This window comes from Pagrus pagrus, assembly GCF_965226575.1.
Source record: "Pagrus pagrus genome assembly, chromosome: 14".
Classification (NCBI taxonomy): Eukaryota; Metazoa; Chordata; class Actinopteri; order Spariformes; family Sparidae; genus Pagrus; species Pagrus pagrus.
The window spans coordinates 22,974,512-22,992,180 of record NC_140198.1 but is presented as its reverse complement, the minus strand read 5'-3'; the positions used below and the strand labels follow the sequence as shown (position 1 = coordinate 22,992,180).

General features: G+C 39.1%; 1 protein-coding gene across 3 annotated transcripts in view; it reads left to right on the top strand.

Annotated features, from left to right (window-relative positions):
- The window catches only part of LOC311269557 (flotillin-2a), a 20,530-nt gene extending 2,861 nt beyond the window's left edge, over positions 1-17,669 (top strand). The window contains exons 2-11 of one of the 3 annotated variants that reach the window (XM_084373770.1): positions 1,251-1,332; positions 4,215-4,305; positions 9,687-9,810; positions 10,698-10,816; positions 10,939-11,052; positions 11,173-11,292; positions 11,379-11,593; positions 13,031-13,214; positions 13,545-13,694; positions 14,567-17,669. In XM_084373770.1, the coding sequence (XP_084229896.1) occupies positions 1,251-1,332; positions 4,215-4,305; positions 9,687-9,810; positions 10,698-10,816; positions 10,939-11,052; positions 11,173-11,292; positions 11,379-11,593; positions 13,031-13,214; positions 13,545-13,694; positions 14,567-14,617 (1,250 nt within the window). In that variant the 3' untranslated portion in view covers positions 14,618-17,669. Of the gene's footprint in view, positions 1-1,248; positions 1,333-4,214; positions 4,306-4,806; positions 4,898-9,686; positions 9,811-10,697; positions 10,817-10,938; positions 11,053-11,172; positions 11,293-11,378; positions 11,594-13,030; positions 13,215-13,544; positions 13,695-14,566 lie in introns of those variants that run through there. The other 2 variants (XM_084373769.1, XM_084373771.1) reach the window with 2 other exon arrangements.

Here is a 17,669-nt window from a genome sequence, read left to right as displayed (position 1 = left end):
TTATCTTTAAAAGGTCTTTAAAAAGCATCACATTTTAGTGTATGATATCTGTAGACACCTTTGGAGGAAAATTGGCTGTTTATGCCTTTTCTGTGTGTAGTTGATGTCTTTACAGGACAGTTGTAAAGTGTGTGTTGTGTATTGTAAAGAAACAAGGGGTTGTTTCAAGTATTGGTGTGAATTTACAAACAACGTTAGGCGAGTTGACATGATGTATGAGTTGGATGAATGGCTTGCACTAAATCACATGAACCACAGCAGTTAAATAAACCACATGCTGTACCATGAGAACGGGGCATTTACATTGAGGGCACACAGGTGTTCTACCTTCTAGCTTGATTAGAGGAAAAGAACGAATCCTGACATCAAATCATGAGAAGTGAAAGCAGAGCTGCAGTGAATGCTTCTAGTGTAACACCAGAGGAACAAACACTGTGGCTGCTGTGGTTGGAAGATGGACCTGTGCATGTTTTTCTGACTTGCTGAACAGCACATGATCATCTTCCTAAGAAACCACTGGCAGACTGTAAAAACTGGGTCACTGCCTGATCTGGTTTCTATCTTTCTCATCAGGTTACTTTGGATTTAAAGCTAAATCTGCTACCATAGGTCCAGATAGGACCATGATTTATATGTATTATTATACATTTATTCTTTTTAATGGACTGGTCCATTGTTTGTTTTATGATACTATGGAATATCAGGAAACAAGTTGTGAACACACCAATGACATATTAGCACCTTTTAAGTTAAAGAAACACAAAATTAAAATCTAGTCCTGATCTACTCAAACTCATCTCCATGCTGATGGAAAGTCTGAAGTTTTGTAGTCCACAAAACATTTCTCGAACTTCACAGCAAAACAGTGATGCAGCATTTGAAGTAGGTGGGGACTTGTTTTAAAAAGTTCAAGTCTTTAATTCAAGTCTCTGGAAGCCCTGAGATCCGAAATTGATTTGAAAAGACGTTATTTCCGCCCTTGATGTGCAGTTGAGCTTTTTCACCACTTCAACAGGATAAGCACTAACACTTTTTGCTTAGCAGCTATAGCAGTGATTCCAGCTTAAAAAGGGTGTAAATAAGTGACCTGAATTAAAATTTTTGGGTTAACTTTTCCTCTAATATATATATCATTTGTTTGAAATATTGGTTATAGCCACTTCAAAGGTTTCAAGAATCCCAGTCAAATTGCTACTGTATTGCACTGATTGTAACCATGCGATGTCCATTTCATCTGTGTTGTTCCAAAGGTGGCTGCTGTGGTTCAGATCAGAAGACGTATGTTGTGGGAGGCTGGTCTTGGGCCTGGTGGCTCATCTCTGACATCCAGAGGTAAGACCTGTCTGCTCTGGCTCCACACCAAATAAAATTGCATAAATATCCTTCAGAGCCACTCGGTCTCAGATTGTACCATGCTCACAGACTCTCACAGGAAGCTTTAAAGAACAGGGTACTTGTTGATCCACACAACATGTTGACAGGTCTGAAAAGATGTTCTTCATTCAGATATTAGAGGTCGTACTCTCTCTGCATCTTAAGTAGAATATTGAATTGACAGGCTCATACACATATTGAGTAAGAGAAACTAGGCTTGTCGAACGATATGCACAAATGTCTCTTTACCAAATATGCCAAATGGTTCAAAATATGTAATACATATCCATTACTAAACAGAGTAAGACTCTATTCACTTAAATGGATATGAATATGAATATTTTTCTCCTTGTATCCCTTTTAATGGGGATGGTAGGGTATTTTGATTTCTCTATCGGTCCATGTTTTAGGACTTCTTATGGTCAATAAATCCAATGAAAAAAACGCCACTACTAACACTAATATGTGTTATCTGTGTAGGCAAAGCCTGATATCCATGGAGCTTATTCCTCTGTGCCTTACAGCTCCAAAAATGATTAAAACACAGCAAGCCATACTATTGCACTATGTGACATGCCCCTTCATACTGAACACGGGCACTATAGTTTATTTCGAGTCAGTCACATATAGATTGACCTGATGGTATAAATATTTTCCAGGACACCCAATGCGTCTTAATCCACGTCTGAAAATAGTTCTCAACAAATGCCCTTGCAATGCAATTATAGGCATGGGATTACTTCACAATAAGATACATTAAGAATAATGGCAGGATTAAACATGGATGCATTACAAAGTTTGTTTGTTTTTTCATTTTGAAAATAGTTCAGTTTCATAGGTAGGTGTTAAGAATGTTAATATTTTGATTTGAGCTTTGTGTAAGTACAAATACCCTGAAAAAGTTAGTTTTCATTAGGACAAGAACTGTTGATTTTTCTTTTCTACCCTTGCACAGTTCAGTGAAAAATAAACAGGGTATTTATAGTCAATTAAGGCAACTGACATTGATATTAAAAAAACAAATGTTTACCAAATGTGTAAACAGCTGTCAGCTGCTTTTAAATGCAGCTTCTGAGAAAACGCTGGAAAGATAAACAGATGGTACATAATGGCGAGGGCAGGGAAAGTTACAAACATAATATTTACAAAATGATACAAAAAAATAACTGTTGTCCTTGTAGTGTGTTGAACTCCTATTCTGAACCATTCACTGACACTGATGCAAATACTTTTCAGTTTCTTCTTACTGTTTTGCTTGTTATTAATTTGATAATGAACAAACAAATGTGATTTAGGTTTTGTTTCTCTGCCGGAGCTTAAAACAAACAAACTCCTTAGTCTGAGTCCTAATTAAGAGTGGAAAACATGCAGCTGAAACATAAAAGAATTAGACTGGCAAACTGTTTGTTTGACCTTTTACCCACTGTTAAGCTTAAAACTGTGTACTCAAAAATCTAGTGACGCTTTAACTGAGTCACTGGGTGGAAAGTTGCTGATTTAATGCTAGTGAAGCAGCTTTTGTTTACAATGAAACAGCCAACAGAGTCTGGGCTCTCATGTGACCAGCTTTCTCTGAGACTTTTTCATTTCAGAGTGATCGCACATTTATTTATATGCATATCTGTGTATTTATTTTCCACTCAAAATCCTCATTTGCATAAGGTGTTTTTTCAAAACTGTTTTACTGTTACAAAAGTAAAACTAAGCATCCAGGAATACTATGAATATAAACTTGAGCCTTTCAAAAATATTCCTTTACCTCTAGAGCTCCTCTTTTAATTGATGTTATTTGGTGTTTGCCCTCCTCTTTGTTTCTACTTTGCTAACCTGCTTTGCTTTGTCTGGTGTTGATCGTGTCCTCTCTCAACCCCCGGTGTGTCTTCTTCAGGTTACCCTTTTCCTATTAAGTGCTGGTCTTTGTCTTTAGTTGCTAGGAAACGTAACGGTAGAGCTTGACAATAAAATAAAGTCAGTGCATGGCTGGATATATAAATCCCCATTTAGAGACGGGCTGTCCCAGGAATCCTCGCTCGTCTATTTTCATTCTGGTCATATGTAGTTTGGTCAACATTTCAGCTGCTGTCTTGGATGATAAAAACAGGACAGATGATCTTGCTCCTCTCCAGACTGGCGACCACTTCAGCTAAAAGCCCTGTGTGCTGGACAGCAAAAAAACAAAACAAGGGAAGGCAGTGTGTCTTCCCGCTTGTGATGCAGTAATCATGTTAATGTCCAGGCCTGTGACTCATTGATCTAATTCTTCTGGAGAGAAGTAAGAGGTGGAGCTGTTCACCAGAAAGACTCCTCTTCCAAGTATTGCTGCTATCAGCCTCTGACAGCCATTAATCCAAGAAGTATTTATTGTAAAAGAACAGCTCTGGCTTTTTTATTTTTTTATTATCAGCTCTGAAACATAATCTAACATAAACAGTCCATCCGGACTCATACTGAAGTGGAGCATAATAATTGTTTGCAGAGGACATTCCTGTGTAATCTCCATACAAATGCAATCTTGCAAAGGTGCTGGGATCAAGAATCCTTTCAACACTGACTTGACTTGTCATCTATGGATCTTGCTCTTTGTCCCGGTTATTTGAACAGTTGTGAACAGACAAGCGAAGCTGTGCAGTAGCTGTAACATCTTGTTCTGTAAGAGGTGTCACATCATATATGAAACTAGCCTCTGGGGCTAAAACCAGCAGAGCAGGAGGTCAGATTGTGTCTGTTACCCCCTCCCTCTTCCCTCTTCCTCTTGACCTTGGTTACTGACATTCCTAACAGCTGTTGTCCAACTTACTGTTTTGCCTCTGCTATTCCCGCCTGCCTGCCTGCCTGCGTAGAATGTCTCTGGAGGTTATGACCATCCTCTGTCGCTGTGAGAATATCGAAACTTCGGAGGGTGTTCCCCTGGATGTGACAGGGGTGGCTCAGGTAATACATTTCAAAAGACCAAAAAACAAAACAAAAGCAGTGGCTGGTGATCAAGACCAAAAGAAGACCCAGGAAAATGGTGCATCTAACAAGCTAACGTCTATGTGTGTTTGTTTTTCTCATCTTCATGGCTTTTTCCTTCGGCAGTGAAGGGGAGACACAGCTTCGCCATAAGGCTGAACTCTGAGTCACCTTTGGCAACGGGGGCAATAAATGAAAGCTATTAAAATGGCTAGAAAGATAATTTGAAGAAGTCAATGCAAAATACAAATTAAGTTTGAATGAACTTGAATTTGAAAATAATTCCGACAAAATCCAAAATTCTGCGAGGTTTGAGCTCTGGATAGCATCTCATTTTGCTCCGTTGTTCGTGGTCTGGAGTCCTTGGGTGAATGGTTTCACTTTGTCCTGTTTCTTTCCTTGTGTTCTGGCCCTTCCCTTCATTTGCTTTCCCTCCGAACATGTCAATTTTTATTTTATATTTTTCCACATTCTTCACAGGATAACGCTTGAGATTATGACCCTGCAGCCCAAGTGTGAGGATGTAGAGACAGCGGAGGGTGTAGCTATTACTGTCACTGGGGTGGCTCAGGTAAATCACCACACTTTTCCGGGAATGCCAGTTCAGATTCCACTAACCCACCCCACACTCCCTCCTCCTCCCCTCCTTTTCTCTGGCATCACCCCATAATCACAGCAGAGGTGATATTTCATACAGAGGGCTCAAGTGATGACGCATACTGGTATTTTACTTTGTTAGACAGATATACATAAACATGTTGGGTCAGATTGTTGTCTGCATGATTATCCCTCATATCTGGGCAAAATACATCTAGTTAAAGTCATCTGCCTGCATTCAGACTGACAGTAGCACTGTGTCAAAAGCACAGCCTCCCTATTCATTTCAATGAGACCACAGGATTGGCACAATTCACTTGGCACCATGTGTCTGTCAAAACTTCAAACTGTACTTTCTGGTTAGTATATTTTTATCGTCACCGCTCCTGCATCAATGTAAGTCGTTGCACTTTGTTGACGGTGTTATTTTCAGTCTGAACTTGGTCGTAGTGTCAGGAGATGCTGTCTGTGTAGCGTCTTATGTGCATTTTAGTGTCAATCTCAGTGTTTTTTGTTTTCTTTCATTGTGTCTGCTATTTTGTTGTTTGAACCTGTTCAGTGCCAAAATGATTTTTTTGTATGTTGAAATCTTTGAGATGTTAGAGAGAAAATCCACCTTAGAAAAAAATTCACTATATTTCTACTCCACAGTCCATTTGGGTAAATACAAATACACAATGAAAGTTAGCAACACAAAGACGTGGACACCTAAGACATAATAATCATATGTATTCTTTTAAATTAATGAATTATTTATTTATAGCACTTTAAAATATTACAGTTCTTCAAAGTTTACATAGCTTGAAGAAGTAGTTTAGTATAGTATAAAAACAAAGCTAACAGTAGCAGATATTTACATGCAAACTATAATGGAATAGTGTAAAAACAACTTCAAAAACCAGCAGTAAACGTTTGGTAATATAAAATTGCAATTGTAAATTATAATTTGGTCTTTTCTTTTAGCCACAGCATTCTGCACAAACTGCAGTAACTTTTCTAACTCTTGCTAAAACCAGAATCTGCATGTTGTAGCAGTGTTTCCCACACATGTATTTTCAAGTATATTTGGCTAGCCATTATAGTATTCCAATCTTTTTTTTTTTCCCTGTCCAAGAGAATGATCACATTCATGATCAGTTTAGTGGGCAATCTGCCCTAGCTCTTCCCCCTCGGACTACAGACAATCGCACATGCTCTGTAGATAGACAGAGAGACTGGTATCTCATCCCTCCTGTAAATGCACTGATTGTGATGCGATGTCTCCTCTTTAATGCAGGCCTACTAATGTCGTCGTTTTCTACAAACTTGTGAGTGCACCTCGTTGTTGTGATGTCGTTCAATGCACGTTGGTTTTGATCAGCTACAAAATTAACAACAAGCTTCATCCACACGAGGCTTTCCTGCTGTTATGACAACGGAATTGCGGGTGAAAAAAATCCTAAACACGATATATAAAAAAACGTAATGCTGACAAAAAAAACTGGTAACGTTGCTGGAGAAAACAGGACGATGAGGCAGTTGCACTTGAGGCTTGTCTCAATTAATTGTCAATCAATCAACTGGCTAATTAAAGCAGCACTATGTAATGTAGGCAAACTCTTAAAGTGATTCTCAAGAAAGATAGTTGATTTTTGAGTCTTAATCCTAGGTTGTCAAAGATCCATGGCCATTCTGTGGGAAACACTGTATAGCAACCAAGCATGGAGGAGATTAAGAGATGTAGCATAAACTACCTAGTACAGAATAAAGAAAAGGCTAGGTTTTGCTTGCCTTAAGCAGGAATCATAGTTCTGCATTAGGTCTTGCAACTGTAGCAAGGCCATAAGCTACACCATACTGATGTGCGCCACCTCAAAAGTGGAACGACCTGGCAGGATGGTGGTGGCACTGGGGATACCGCATGTTTGTGGTGGCTTCTAGAACTGTGACTGTGACTGGTCAGATTGGGCTGTTTGTGTTTTGACATACAAGTATCTGATGCAGGTTGAGATGGTAGTAAACATTACGAACCTTGTCAGAATAGTAAAACAGCCACTCCAGCGCTCACATGTGCAATAAAATGCAATGCAATGCAACCATGAAACCATTTTCAATTTCTATCGTCTTCTGTCTTAAAAATAAATAAAAAATAAAGGGGAAGCTCAAATAATAATAATAATAAAACCTTTCATGTAATCATAGAAGTTTCTGTTACAGTTAAAATACAGATTTGCAGAAACACTACAGCCTGTGTTTGTTTATGTGTAGCCTAACCCGTGAGGGGGTGGTAATGATGGTAACTCGTATCTCCTCTCACTAGAATGACTAAAAATTGTCATATTAAGGTTTCGCTGAGTGACTTCACATATACAGAAATGATCAATGTATTTTAATATACTGTCATTTTAACCACTCATGGTAAACCACCCCAAATCCTGCCCAAGCCCAATTACCCTGCACAATGAGACCCCAAACTGTCAAATCTGGCAACCGTAACTACTGGCCACCACAGTTTTGCCTTGTTCTTGTAAATAAGTGTTGACTGAGTTCTAAAACAGTCTAGTAAAAAGTGAAATATTTTTTAAGGTGGATTTCTTCTTCGGGAACTCAGCAGTTCCGTGCGAATAATATTATGCTTTTTTTTCATTTTCCCTTTTTTTTTGTCTGCATGCCAGTACTCTTTTTTGTGTTTGAAACAAGATTCTTCATTATCAGTTCTCTATTCAAGCCACAGTCATGCCAATGTTCCTCTCCTCTGTGTTTTCCTACATGCATGCTGACAATGAGCCCACTGTTTGGAGCCAAACAGCCCCTCACTCTCACACAGTTCACTTAACAGAGAGGCTCATCATGCCACTGTTTGATTGGTCCAACCTAAGCCAAGGCCATTATTGAGCGTCTCATGGCAACAGAGTTGTGTGTCCCTCTTAAATTAAAGAGACACATGGTTTCAGACTGAGAGGGAGGCACAGAGCGTTTAATTTAAAGGGAACCAGAGTAGAATGTTAATCTAGCGTATTGTCTTAACCTCTCTATACCAACTGGATTTAAATCACACTCTTTGATTTTAATCACATTTTGCAATGTGACTTTCAGTGGGCGTATTCTTGTCTACATCAACAGGCCACTGGGTAGTTGGAAGTCCACATTAGTTGAAGAACCTGACAAAATTTTTCCTTTTTGTAAAAAATATTTTCTGGCTTTGAGGATCAAAAGGAGCTGAGGAAATAGTTGTCAGGAAAAGTTGACACCATTCTTTTTCTGTCACATTTCTTGTACTTCCTGTATTTTGGAGCTGTCAATTTGAAGAGGGCAGGAGGATGGGTGGTGTCATGGCTGGGATAGGGGGCTGGGGAAGGAGGTCAGGAGTTAGAGCATAATATTTTTATTTGTCTTTATTCCAGTGGCAGCCATGGCACGGCTCCCCCTGCTGTCTGTTTGAGCTGCCCTGTGTGTGGTTGTGTGGCTGGTGTGCAGCCTTCTCTGTTTTCAGACATGTATTTCCTTGGAATGATGTCCATCCTCCCTGAATTTGTGTTGCCCTCATCCCTGTTATGAGTGCATGTTGCAAAACAAAACCATGTGCAGACCTCTCGCCTAAGGACCCAGCTCACTCTCTCTTTTTTCACAGCTCCTGTGGAGTACAGCATTACCCAAAACCTTCTGTCTTACACCTTTTTTTATGCCTTGACTTTATCAGTGACTGCCGGTGTTGATCTTGTAAATTTCAGATCATTGTCATTGATTTTCCTTTTGTTAATTATCGCAAATGATCCCACTAATGTTCGTTTTTCATTTAATTCCCTCAATTATAAATTATCATGTTCAATGTTTTTGACCATCTGACAGGGACATATTGCAGATTTCTCAAGTGTAATTGGCACTGCATGACTATGAATCTAGCCAGTATGTTGGGATTTTCTCCAGTGTAATCATCACTATAAAGTAAAACTTTATTAACATGGAATATGTCAACATATCATGTACAACAACAGTGTTAGAGCAACATTTCATAACAAATACATTATTTGCATCATTAGCCCAAAATACACAAGTTTAAGGTCAAATTCATGTCTGCACTATTAAAGTATGTAGGTCATGTCTGCACTATTAAACGTCAAACACACATACAGTGTGACCACAGTCACCAGGTTATGATAAGTCATAAGAAATAAGGACAAATATCTCTTTGCAAAGACAACCCTAAAATGATTCTCTGTACATTCATAGCTAGTACTGAAAATATGAAAAATGAAGAAGCACTGGGATCTGATTTTGCCAGTATTTTTTAAATCATTGTTTATCAGTCAAGGTGGCTGTATTGCATTTACAGTGATCGGCCCTGAATTAAGGCACCTGTTGTGCTGACCCAGGCTTATTATTTAGTGATGTGTTTACAATCCCTTCTCCTGTATAAATAAGATATGTGATAAGTGGTTTGCCACACTGCAAGGTGTTTTTGACGAATCAATAACAGTGATGCATGACCATCAGTTTGATACATTTTAAACATCTCAGCCTTTATGCTTCTGTTGGTGTAAATGTTGTGGTTTTTTTGTACTTACAGCTATTTTATATACATTACATAAATTGTCAAAGTGAAAAGAAAAGAGTGATGTGTGGTTACTGATCAGGTAGAAAATGATTGTTGGATGATACAACAAAGACTAGTGCCTGTCGTGTTTTCATGTGTGCCACCCTCACGTGTGCCTGTATTTGTATTTGTGCCTGTGTTTGTGGATGTGTGTTCAGCTGAGTTTGATCTTTGTCCACGTTGACATCAGGTGAAGGTGATGACCGAAAATGAACTGCTAGGTTATGCCTGCGAACAGTTCCTGGGGAAGTCAGTCGTTGAGATCAAGAGTGTCATCCTGCAGACCCTTGAGGGTCACCTGCGCGCCATCCTCGGTGGGTATGCCAAAAAACTGTGTTGTCACTGCTTGATTTCTTTTGTTTGTTTAATTTTTTCAACAAATGTGGGCAGTCCATCTAGTTTTATATTCTAGGAACAAATAGAGATTGATATGTGCTAAGGGAGTTGCAGATAAAATGTGTCCACCAAATCATTTCTTCTTTTTTAAACCAAATTTTCATGTCGTAACTCAAAGCATGTTGAGTCACCAGTGATCACAAAACAGATGTTTTTTGCTACCAGAAGACTGTAAATGGTATTGTAATGACCCTGATTCTAAAAATGAAGATATATTTTATACCTGAGAGGTTGATGTGGTGTGAAATATGCCAATTTACAAGAGGCTGGTTTAGTTGGCCCACTGGCCCAGTCTCTTTTCCACTCTGGAAAAATGTGGTTCAAGGTTCCGCAGGTGTGTAATATCACAGAGCAGATATCTGCTTGCACAACAACAAAATAATCTGGTTCACTCGTAGGGCAAACAAGAACAAGGAAAGGTTAATTTGATTAAAGTCAGTGCAAGGAGGCAGAACAACACAGACAACATACATTATGTGACCAAATTGGTCGGTGCTGCCTCTGTTTTTTCAAATAATTTAATATTTGCTGTCACTTACAAATAATGTATAACTTCTACTGCAGGAAAAGAGGTGTTAAAAACATCAAGCATCAAACCTGTCATTACTTTAATCTTAAATCATATCAGTCCTGATATTAGTTGATGGTAGAGGGTAACAGTGAGGGTGTTAGTGTCACAGTTAATTCAGCCTTTGTGCTCTGTTATGACATACTGCCCGTCTTTATCAGTGTGCTCAATTTAAGTTACATAACGACTGCAGAAGTTTAAACAGGGAGGCACTAACCACGTTTCCCTTCCTTTCAGGCACCTTGACTGTTGAGCAGATTTACCAAGACAGAGATAAATTTGCCACTCTGGTGCGAGAGGTGGCTGCACCTGATGTCGGCCGCATGGGGATTGAGATCCTCAGCTTCACCATCAAGGTATGAGACATGGAGACATCAATTTTTACCACTGTTTCCTGTTTATAATTTAAATTAGGATCATTTAGTCATCCATAGTCTTACCATACTGTACCTCCCATATTTATTTTTCCTCCCGACAGGATGTATATGATAAAGTGGAGTATCTGAGTTCACTGGGCAAAACTCAGACAGCTGCAGTACAGAGGGATGCAGACATCGGAGTGGCAGAGGCAGAGAGAGACGCTGGTATCAGGGTAAGAGGAGCATTAAGAGGAAACGAGACAAGAAAAAAAAACATTTGTTCTATTATTGCTAGGTATTGTATTAAAAAAAACACCAAACTGCTTCTAACCCATCTCCCTGTCATTTTACAGGAAGCTGAGTGTAAGAAAGAAATGATGGACGTTAAGTTCTTAGCTGACACAAAAATGGCCGACTCCAAACGAGAGCTGGAAATGCAGAAAGCTTCCTTTAACCAGGAAGTCAACACAAAGGTATGAGGTTGTATAGCTGAGGCTTAATATATTGTCAACAATCAAACGTGAGTGTAAAGTATGAATAAAACCTTCTGCCTCTCTAGAAAGCAGAGGCTCAGTTGGCGTATGAGCTGCAGGCGGCCAAAGAGCAGCAGAAGATCCGATTGGAGGAGATCGAAATTGAGGTGGTGCAGAGGAAGAAGCAGATTTCTATTGAGGAGAAGGAGATCGAGCGTACTGACAAGGAGCTCATCGCCACTGTGAAGAGACCTGCTGAGGCTGAAGCCTACAAGATGCAGCAGCTGGCCGAGGGACACAAGTGAGTGGGACTTACACAGATCACCTTTCACTGCACAGTACATCATCATTTAGGTCTTAAAGTCTCCATACTTGCTAATGATCACTTTTCTACGGAAGCCCTAAAGGGCCATGCATTCATACAATTTATTTCCTCCATTTTCCCGCGATAACGAGTTAATTTCATTTGTTTTCTTGAGATCTCGAGTTATTATCTCGAAATAACAACTGCTGTTTTCCCGAGATAACGGGATGATTTTCTCGAGATCTCGAGATAACGAAACTTTGTTTTCCCGAGATAACGATATAATTAATTCGAGATCTTGAGACAATGACTGTGATATGATAGGCCTGAGATTATGGAGACGCCCGGGACCTCGTAGCTGGTCAGCTATGTAGTTAACGACGACATCAGGCTCACTTAGATTGCACCTCTGATATAGCTGAAGCCTTGCTAACCGTCTTTTTTAGATTACGCACACTAATGTGTATATTATCTGTAATAGCAAGGCATAATGCTATTTCAGTCTGTGTCAGGCCTTGATTGAAAAGATATGTGACGCGGTGATCGATATGCTCCTGCTCCTCTGACATTGCTACACTGAATGATGTTTCCTGCAATGATTTAATGTACTACACTATCGTTTTGGTTTCTCAATATCTCAAATAAATTATATCATTATCTCGGGAAAACGGCAGTTGTTATTTCAAGATAATAACTCGAGATCTCGAGAAAACGTATGAAATTAACTCGTTATCACGGGAAAACGGAGGAAATAAAATGTATGAATGCATGGCCCTTTAGGGCTTTCATACTTTTTCCATTTTAAACGTTTAGTTTTCATAATTCAAGTGTCACTGTCCTCTTTTTAAGTGGTTGCCATTTATTTAACCACAATTCCTGATACAGGAGATACTATCCAGTAACAACCAATACTGGATATAATGTTACATCTTTTGTTACTCAAGCTGTTTACTCATCTAGAGTTGCTGTTTGGATTGAATGAAACACCATCATGCTAAATGAGTCCCGTAAAACTACTGCATCATCAGTGTGGCAGCCAGTTTATCACTTCCTTACCCTCGCCTACCCTGAAAACCACTAAACTCTGTTGAAACCTGTTGAAATCAGGAAGTAAAACAGAAAAATGTTCCTGTCCTTTCTTTTTGGAAGGAACTTGTCTTTTAAATACACAATGCCTAATCCAAGCTGGACCACCAGCATTTATAAACACATGGTTCAAACAGTTCACTGAATTGATTAAAACGCTAGAAAACAACATTTTTAAGAGAATGTTTTCTGATGCTGTAAAAGTCTGTTTAAATCATGTATGATTGTGATTTTTATGGTCAAATAACTGATCTAGACTTATGACTTTGAATCTCACACATGGCATAACAGTACATGACTGAGCGATGAAAGTAAAGTGCCTTTGCTGTTTCTCCGACCTTTCCCCAGGACAAAGAAGGTGCTGACGGCGCAGGCAGAGGCCGAGAAGATCCGCTTCATCGGTGAGGCAGAGGCTGCCTCCATTGAGGCGGTGGGTAAGGCAGAGGCCGAGAAGATGAGGCTGAAGGCTGAAGCCTACCAGCAGTACGGCGACGCTGCCAAGACAGCTTTGGTCCTGGAGGCTCTGCCCAAGGTCTGTGATATACATTTATAAACTTTTGGTAATGTCATGAAGTAATGTCATTGTTTTCTTTAAACATCGTATTTCATGTGAATGGTAATTATAAAATGCATACTGTTAAAAAAAATATAATCATAGGCAGCAAGCATCTAAGCACTTGATACACATTTTGGTATTCTCGTAATATTTAAATAAATATTTTCATTCTCAAACATCAGACAGCTAGTCATCAGTTCCTATATTTCTATATTTATGTCAATTCCTGTCAATCCTCAGATGTATATATGGTATGAGGTGTGTTTTGTCAGTAAAATAACAAACCGGTGCTCTGTGTTTTATCAGATTGCCGGTAAGGTGGCTGCACCACTGTCCAGGACCAATGAGATTGTCATCCTGAGTGGAGAAGGAAGCCGCGTGACAGGAGAGGTGAACCGTCTATTAGCTGAACTCCCCGTGTCTGTCAACGCCCTCACCGGAGTGGATCTGACTAAGGTGAGATCTTATTTTTTATGTTATCTTCACGGTCAGCTGTATGTTTGGCTTTTTGTAAAAGTTTGAGTGTTTGCACTGAAAAGATAGAAGACAAATTGGCCTCATTATACCCTTGCTGATCCATATATTTGGAAGAAATTAGATTTCAAACATTGCAACAGCTGACCTAGGGGCACTGCAACCTGCTAGCACTCAACAGCTAAACAAGCTAAAGCCTCCATGCTAGTTGTTGGTTAATCATTCAAGTTTCTGTCACGACAACAACTTTATAAAGTGACATTATGTCAGTGTTGTACTTTCACCTTGTTGAGCTCCCTGCGAGTGACTAAAGAGCTTGCACATAATATATTTCAATGATCTTAAAGTTATTCTTTTGTTGACTGATGCACCAGGGAGGCTATTAATGATAGTTGAAATGTTTAAATTGCAACCTCTTCATCACATAAACATTCTCACCCAGAGCATTTCTGCAGAATTTGAAGTCATTGTGTCTTCAGTTGTTATTATAGAAACATGTATTTGTAAATGTTTATAACTCAAAATAACATGCCATACCTGGATTTATTCCCAGTATACCATCAGCCCCTTTGTTAGCCATGATCAGCCATCAGTGGGTGCTGAAGTTTAATTCGTCCAGTAATAAAGTATAATTAAAAAAAGTTCAACATAATTGAATCAACATAAATGATCAGCAGCAATCAAACCTATACTTTCTCCAGAAAATGTCTCTTCTAGTTCCACATTTCAATCTAAAGGGGTAAATTCAATATGAAGCTGTAGTTAGTGAATATATGGCAGCACTGTGATCCAGGCTGTTATATTTATTTCTCTTTGTTATAACCAGCTAATCCTTCCGTCCTCTGCTCCCACAGATGCCTCTGCTCCAGAAGATGGTGGGCCTACAGAGCCAGACAGCCATATGATGAATTAGGCCACAGACTCATTACTCTGAATCCTTCAACATATATCTGCCTCAAGCATGACAATAGTTTTTCAGCCTGTAGCCCCTTATGCAACTGCCTTTGACCAGAAACACTTGACGCCAACCAAGAGGTTTTTTTTATATTTTTAAGAGGTTTTTAATTTTCTAAAGGAAAAAAAACAAGCTGGGGCCTTACTTCTATAGGACCAGAATGTGTGTATCTTCTGTTGTTTTTAGTTTTCGTTTTAGACACATTGATTCTTATCACACTGTAGTAGTAAGCCAGCATTTTATGCTGCAGTCTTGTTCAGTCGTATACATCATCCAAAGCAGAATTGGGTATTTCTAAGAGACAAATGTCAGTTAAAATGTGGTAGTGTCAAACTTTATTTATAGGAGGATAAACACCACAGCCTTCAATAGTAGGTGCTGCAAAGAGTCTCACATATTTTGGAGAAACCTGAATATTGATCATTTAGACATTTATGTACCTTGGGAGAAGAGCAAAGTGTCCTCCTTTTATTAAACAGTTATTCATCTAATGCTCAGAGCTGAGGTATTGAGGTAGCATTTAGTAGACTGAACAGAGGGGAATATGTAGCTTTTATTTCCTCTTTGCTTTTGAAATTTCTTTTAAGTCTGTATCTCAGAGAATAACCAAATCGCTGTTACACTTATGGCTCAGCAGATCTTCACCCACTGTGATTGTAAAATTTACAATATCGGTGATATTTGAATCACTTGTATGATAACTCTTACCTCGCGGTATATTGTCATGTTGCCTGTCTTCTCAGTTTCGATGTGCAGTGCCTGTTCACCACGCAAGTGCCCAAACCTTAGGACAGTGGTTTGGCTTCAGTAAGATTTATGTCGGGGTATATCACGGATGAATGATGTTTAGATATTGTTCCCTGTTATCATAATATCTGCTTATACTAACAGTAGTGTTTACTCTTCACTTTTGTCACGTGTTTAGACACAGATATAAATGCTCAGCAAAAGCATAACACAAAGCCATACTTAGAAAAGATTAGCCTTAAACGATACTCTGGACGCCTGCCAGGCTCACTGACCACTTCTTGGTTACTCATGTTCATGTTGTGAGCTTTAATTCATTTGACTTGTTCCTGTCTTTCCTCTCCCTGAACTGTTGGTCTCAGACGAGTGTTTCTCAGATGTTGTTTGAAATGTTCACTTTGTGTACATATTTTGTCACCCCACTCCTCGCCAGGTTGAAAGTTGCCACTGTGTTGCACATCTGACTGCACCCTAATCTGTGATGACAAAGCAGGAATTTAATGTTGCATTCAGTCGGTCCATGACTCATGGAGTTGGAAGATAAGCATGTGATGAGGTCGTTAACACCATCCTTGGTGTTTGTGCTTGGTTGGTGTTGAGTTGGCTAAAAGTCAAAGTGGAGCAGTTGGACCAGTTTTCCTTTTCCTGCCGCAACATTTTTCACACAATTTTTTTTTTTTTGTTTTCTGATTTGATCGATCTAATTACTTCATGAAGTCTGTTACAGTTGAATCATTGAAAGCAGATGTCAGCCAGCAAGTGTTACCTTATCACTTGTGGTGTGAAGACACAGTTTGCAACAAGTTGTAAGTTTCAACCTCGAGATCTTAGCAGGATTTTGACCCATATTTAGTTACTCTTCAATCTAAATAAGCTTTCTGTTGCTGCCTGTTGTAAATTTAAACCGCATATTCTCATGACTGTGTTGTTTTAGCTACATTATCCAACCTGCTTATGTGTGTACATGGTTAAGTTGCCCTTTTTTAACCACATTGTGAATGATTAGCCACTTTTCAGAATCTGTGACCTTTAAATGTTTTATTTTGCTGCCGACTATCATGAATTTTTTAGTCACACCGTTTACTGTCTCTGAATAAACACGGGGCTTGTGGCTTGTTTGGTCTGAGCAAATTTCATCTTGTTTTTATTCTTTTTGTCATGAATGTTACAGTCCTCTCCAATGTTTCTGCAACTATTTTACCTGCTGTAAATGTTGAAAACACTGCCGCAAATACAATAATGGCCAGTATTTTTATTAACAAGAAAAGTATCTGTCTGTCAGTGTGTCAAAGATCCCCCGATCACACATTTACTGTCCCATTCTCCAACTGTGATCATTGACTGCAGTCTGGCAGAGCCCTCCACCAGTTAACACTTCACTGCAGTGGGTCATGGTAGGGCCATGGATGTCATTTCTAAGTCAGCTGCACATTGGATGATTGACAGTTTCTGTCTGCTCTTTGACATCAGCATGGCTAGAAACACACAACTCACCCACCCTGTTCAGTTTGTGAATACATTTCTGGCTAGAAATGGAACGGTTGCAGAATCATTTGACTGAAAAGTGGTGAGTCTCATTATGTTCTTCACATGTCTGACCCAGATTAATCAACTTGTGAGTGGTTGTTTCCAGAATGTGCAAAGGTAAATGGTTAAAATGGTCCTGTTATTTAGAAAAGTGGAGTTTGTTTCTGTACACAGTGCCTTTGTTAAATAATATAAAGTAATCTTGGAAATACAGATGGGACATTATTTTAGACTAACCTGTAGAAAACGTGTATGTTATACATATATGGTGTTCAGCTGTAAGCTGTCCTCATTCTAATCTTTTATTATGATATTCTGCAATGCTAATGTACAAGGGAACACACATTTACACACACACACACGTATATCTATATATATTTAGTTATTTGGCCATTATATCATGCGCCAACCAATACAATTTGTTGATCTGCATTGACTAATCAGATTAGAGGCAACTCTGATACTCCAAGTGGCATTTTAGAGGGGAATGTGATTAAAGACCAAACTACAGACCTATGCCTTAACTCTTGTCTTCATCTGAACTGCATCCATCTGTTGTCTGTCATAGAAATAATCTATAACCTCTATTAAAATGATAATGTGGATTTATCTTGTGGCTTCTCATGTAACACTGGCCTTTGGGAAACTGACCCAGCATGGCTTTTTCAGCATGTGTTCATGTTAATCTGTGTTGTGTGTCACCCTGTAATAAATGTTATACCACTTCC